General features: G+C 30.5%; 1 protein-coding gene across 1 annotated transcript; it reads left to right on the top strand.

Moving 5' to 3' along the window:
* Positions 1-1627: 1627 nt before the first annotated feature.
* On the top strand, positions 1628-2441 carry LOC107014462 (aspartic protease inhibitor 8-like). The gene has a single exon (XM_015214384.2). It carries the CDS (start codon positions 1675-1677, stop codon positions 2314-2316), a length of 642 nt encoding a protein of 213 aa, XP_015069870.1. The 5' UTR covers positions 1628-1674; the 3' UTR covers positions 2317-2441.
* The last annotated feature ends 3227 nt before the right edge of the window (positions 2442-5668 follow it).

Genomic DNA, 5668 nt, shown 5'->3' with positions numbered 1-5668 from the left:
TTTCATCTTTTTTTTCCAACTTTTTTCTGGTATATTATATTTTTTTTTGCGTGTGTATATAATGGCAAATAAGGTGTTTGGATAATATTTTTGAAAGAAAATATTTAAGGGGGATTCTGGAGAATAGCAAAAGCTTTTTAAAAGAAAAAAAGAAGAAGTTTTCTCCAAATTAAAAGCACTTCTGAAAAAAATCTTATATCTTACAAATTTAATCAACTTTTTTCATGAAAAATTGATTAAATCATATTTTTCTTATATAAATGACAATTTGAAGGGAAATTTTTGCAATTATTGCTTTATTTTTCTCTGTTTTTCTAGCTATAATGACTCGAAAGATAAATTCTCTGACTTAAAAAGATTTTTCGTTACAACAAAAATAAGTAATGTTTGATGAGGAATATATTATAATTGAATGATCATGTAAATAAATTAATTTGTAATAACGACCGCGCTAAGAACCACTAGATATTCGTGTTTAAAACATGGCAAGGAATATGAGAGTGATTGGTTCTTGTGAATAATATTGTTTGGTTCAAAACGAGCCATTAAATAATTTGGATAAGCTTAAATATCGAGCCATATAATACTTGTATATTTATTTTTTAAAAATAAGTTATGTTGGAAGAAAATAATTAAAGTGTTTTTAAAGATGTGAAAATTGTATATAATGGCAAATTAATAAATCAAATTAAATGTTGTAACCACACTTTGATTTAATTGTGCATTGTAGCAAACTGTTTGTCAGTCACCTCATTCCCTCAAACTCTCGCTCGCCACTCTCCCTCGCTCCCTCTCATTTTTATACAAACACAAGTGTATAAAATGTGTTTGTGTTTGTATAACGCGAGAAAAAAATTGTATATACACATGCAAATAGATATATCTTCGTCTTATACACTTAAAATTATACAATACAAATATTTCCCTGCCCAATTTTCTTTTGTCTTGCTTTCTTTCTCGTTTTATACACACAAATTATACAATTAATTTGTATACAACTGATTTCTTTTGTATATGTTATAGTGAATTATATAATTGGTTTCTTTGTAAATGTATACGAATTATACAATTATTTTTTTTATATATATAGCGAAATATATATATTTATGTTTGCTATGTAGCACAATTATATAAACTTTATTATAGCATACAAATATAAATTTTGTATTTGCTATGTATGAAAGTTGCTCTTTAGAGAATTAGTGAGGCAAGTATAATCACAAATAAAAGGAGGTAAGTCGAAAGAAATCAAACTTAAAAGGGGGAGATTTATGTAATTATTATTGCTATATTTTTCTCTTTTTTTTCTAGCTATAATGACTTGGGTAGGTAAACTGTGTGACTTGACGGATTTTATTGATAAAAGAAAACATATTTCATTGGGTTCAATACGAGGAAATGTTCGAATTTTGAGAGTCAAATACTTTAATTTTGATCGTAAATAAAAAGTACATTAAATTACAATAATAAAAAATTTAAGATATATAAAAAATTTACGATAAAAAATATTTTTAATTAAATTCTGGAATTGCGACAAAGAAAATAAATAATTGAATGAGTAGCGACTACATGTTTAAAACATGGGAGGGAATATATATGAGTGTGTTATGACTCTATAAATAGAAGGCTTCATTAGTGTGGAGGAGTCACAAGCAAGCAAATAGCAATATACCAATGAATATGATGAAGTGTTTATTTTTGTTATGTTTGTGTTTGTTTCCCATTGTGGTGTTTTCATCAAGTTTCACTTCCCAAAATCCCATTGAATTACCGAGTGCTTCTCCTAAACCTAAGCCAGTACTTGACACAAATGGTAACGAACTTAATCCTAATTCGAGCTATCGCATTATTTCCACAGCGTGGGGTGCGTTAGGTGGTGATGTATACCTAGGTAGATCCCCAAGATCATCTGCCCCTTGTCCAGATGGTGTGTTTCGTTACAATTCTGATGTTGGAACTATCGGTACACCCGTTAGATTCATTCCTTTATCTGGAGGTATACTTGAAGATCAACTAATGAACATACAATTCAGAATTGCAACAGTGAAATTGTGTGTTAGTTATACAATTTGGAAAGCCGGTAATTTAAATCCATATTATAGGGCGGTGTTGTTGGAGACGGGAGGAAGCATAGGACAAGTAGATAGCAGTTATTTCAAGATTGTTAAATCATCAACAATTGGTTACAACTTACTCTACTGCCATATTACTCGTCCCGTTCTCTGTGCAAAAGTGGGTGTAATTAATCAAGATGGAAGAAGGCGTTTGGCTCTTTTCAACGAAAATCCTCTTGGTGTCTACTTCAAGAAAGTCTAGTATGTTTATGTTATGTTATGTTGTAAAATAAACACATGCTAACGTATATCTATATATTTTAGCATGTCTTCCTGTGTTTGCTTGTATACACAATAAATATAGAAACGGATCACTTAATAACAAAATAATATCACAAAAATATATAATGTGTAAAAAAAGTTTTACGTAAAAATAATTTTTTTTAAAAAGAAGTAATTACATAATTTGTTGGATACTGATCTTGGTGGTGGTTGAGGCGGCGAGGTCTTAAGAGAAAGAAAGGATGAGGGTTTCTAAGAAGGAGAATGAGGTGGAGGGTTCGAAGAAGAAGAAGAAAAAGATGATGCAAGTGATGGTTGAGCGCGGGAGGGGCTGGTGGGGTGTGAGTAAAATGAAGGGGTGGTAGGGTATGAAAAAGATGATGAAAATAAAGATTATTAGCTAAGAAGAAAAAATTCAAATCACTTATTCCTTTTCTCTTTAATTTTTTATATTTATGCACTGTTAAATGAGGACTAAAACTGCAAATTTGGTGATAAAATTAGACATGACTAAGGCATTGATAGATTGTCTTGGTTGTTTATTACCAAGGTGTTGCGAAAATTTGGCTTTTGTGAAGAGCAGGGGCATAACGTACTTACGTGGACATCTTTCGTCGGGAAATTACATCGTATATATAAAGTAAAATAATATATAAAATGATTAAATAACGTATTTGACACCCTTAACACAATCAAGTTTAAGATGCCTTAAAAGAGCCAAATCTTTAAGTATTTGTGGGTTCAAATCTCGCTAGCAACAGCTTTAAGACTCTTATTTTGAAAAAAATTCATGTATATTTTCAAACCCGTGGCCGCCTGCCTGGTGGGGGCGGCTCCTCCGTTGTGGTTTTTACCTCTTTTTTCAAAAAATTTCATGTATATTACTTATTTTTTTTCAAAAATCTTCATGTATATTACGTAGTTTAAGTTTTAAAATTTCTAGGGCACTCTTTCATCTTTTTTTTTTTCAAGTATATTATATACCCTTTGTTTTATATATATTATGTAGTTTTATTTTAAAATTTTTGGTGTGCTGATTCATCTAATTGAAAAAATGTACTTGTATACAATTTTTGGACACCGTTAATTAAATTTCTACCTACGCCACTTGTAAAGAAGTTATTGGCATGGTGTGTATAGGCTACTGGCGGATAATTGGTATTCAATTTTGGTGAATGGACAAGCTTAAGGTTTTTTCAAGTCCACAAGGGGTGTGAAGGGGACCCTTTATCCCCAACCCTATTCATTATAGCTGCTGAAGCTTTGTCCAGAGGACTAAATGAGAGAGATGATTTTAAGGGTTTTGGTGTGCCATTATGGAGTCCGGAGGTGAATCATTTAGTCTATGCAGATGACACTTTATTTCTCACATCTGCTGACAAGAAGTATATGATTAAAATTTTGAAAAGTTATGAAGCTACTTCTGGGCAACTGGTAAATCTTGAGAAAAGTGCCTTTTCTGTTCATGACAAGGTGGAACCATTTCTAGCATAAACGCAGTGACCAAGATTAGACAAGGTTCCTTTCCTCTCACATATCTATCTTTTATGGGACAAATAAGATATGTTATTACGATTAAATTGTCAAAAAAATTGGGAATAAGATCTAGTCATGGCAAGGAAATATGGTGGAAGAGATGCTTATTAAACATGTACTCCAAAGCATGTTCATTCATTTGCTCTCAGGCTTAAACCCCCTTATTGGAGTAATAAATCATTTGCACAGGACGTTTGCTAAATTCTGTTAGAATAATACAATAGATAAAAAAATAATAAAATAGTAGGCACTGGGTAAGTTGGGAAACTCTGTGTCTGCCTAAAGATGAGGGAGGTGTTGGATTCAGGGTCTGTTTTCGACGTCTCTAATGTCTCGACCTATATATATTTATATATTTTGATGAATTATACATATATAAACGTAACTAATTATACAAACTCGAATCAGCCCACGTAATTAATATATAATATTAATCGCGAGTGATAATTATAACTATGATTAATAATTAAATAGTATAAACTTGCTTTTTTGCGTAATTAACCAAACCAAATATCGCAACACCAAAATGAACTGGAATGTACTTTCTGTTTCTTTGTTTGCTTTATTTGGGCTAGCAACTTTTGGGGTGGTCATTTTGTTGTTTTTCTACAAGAAATACTTGTTTTGAGTTAATAAAATTGGCCTATCGACCTTATTATTAAAAAGAAATAAAAACAAATTCATATAGTTGAAAGTATTTTTAACCCTTTCTTATTTTATCTTTTCTACCTAGTAAGTACTCTAGTACATTTATTTCACGTGGCTTCATCAGACTAATTTATCATTATAAATAAACAAGTTCACTTTTTACAATATATACACTCTCTCCCTTTATTATATTTAGATTGCAGACGAGATATACGATTTTTTTTAATCTTTCGAGAGGTATGTTTGGATAATATTTTTGAAAGAAAATATTTAAGGGGGATTCTGGAGAATAGCAAAAGCTTTTTTAAAAGAAAAAAAAGAAGTTTTTCTCCAAATTAAAAGTACTTCTGAAAAAAAAATTTATCTTACAAATTTAATTAAATTTTTTCATGAAAAAATGATTAAATCATATTTTTTTTCTTATATAAATGACAATATGAAGGGAAATTTTTGCAATTATTGCTTTATTTTTCTCTTTTATTCTAGCTATAATGACTCGAAAGATAAATTCTCTGACTTAAAAAAATTTATCGATACAACAAAAATAAGTAATGTTTGGTACGGAATATATTATAATTGATGATAATGTAAATAAATTAATTTGTAATAACGACCGCGCTAAGAACCACTCGATATTCGTGTTTAAAACATGGCAAGGAATATGAGAGTGATTGGTTCTTGTGAATAATATTGTATGGTTCAAAACGAGCCATTAAATAATTTGGATTAGCTTAAATATCGAGCCTTATAATACTTGTATATTTATTTTTTAAAAATAAGTTATGTTGGAAGAAAATAATTAAAGTGTTTTTAAAGAAGCGAAAATTGTATAATGGCAAACTAATAAAACAAATTAAATGTTATAACCACATTTTGATTTAATTGTGCATTGTAGCAACTGTTTGTCAGTCGCCTCTCTCCCTCAAACTCTCGCTCGCCATTCTCCCTCGCTCCCTCTCACTTTTATACAAACACAAGTGTATAAAATGCGTTTGTATTTGTATAAAGCGAGAAAAAAATTGCATATAGATAGATAGATAGATAGATAGATAGATAGATAGATAGATAGATTTTTTCGTTCCCCTCTCTCAGATCTCGCTCACCACTCTCCCAGATCTTGCTCGCCACCCTCGCTTTTATCGCTTATA

Source organism: Solanum pennellii, chromosome 3 (assembly GCF_001406875.1).
Source record: "Solanum pennellii chromosome 3, SPENNV200".
Lineage (NCBI taxonomy): Eukaryota > Viridiplantae > Streptophyta > Magnoliopsida > Solanales > Solanaceae > Solanum > Solanum pennellii.
The sequence above is the reverse complement of the archived record's forward strand: the minus strand, read 5'-3'. Positions and strand labels throughout refer to the sequence as shown.

Excerpts from the sequence above, each read along its gene's own strand:
- LOC107014462 (XM_015214384.2), top strand. The coding sequence starts at position 1,675 with ATGAATATGATGAAGTGTTTATTTTTGTTATGTTTGTGTTTGTTTCCC.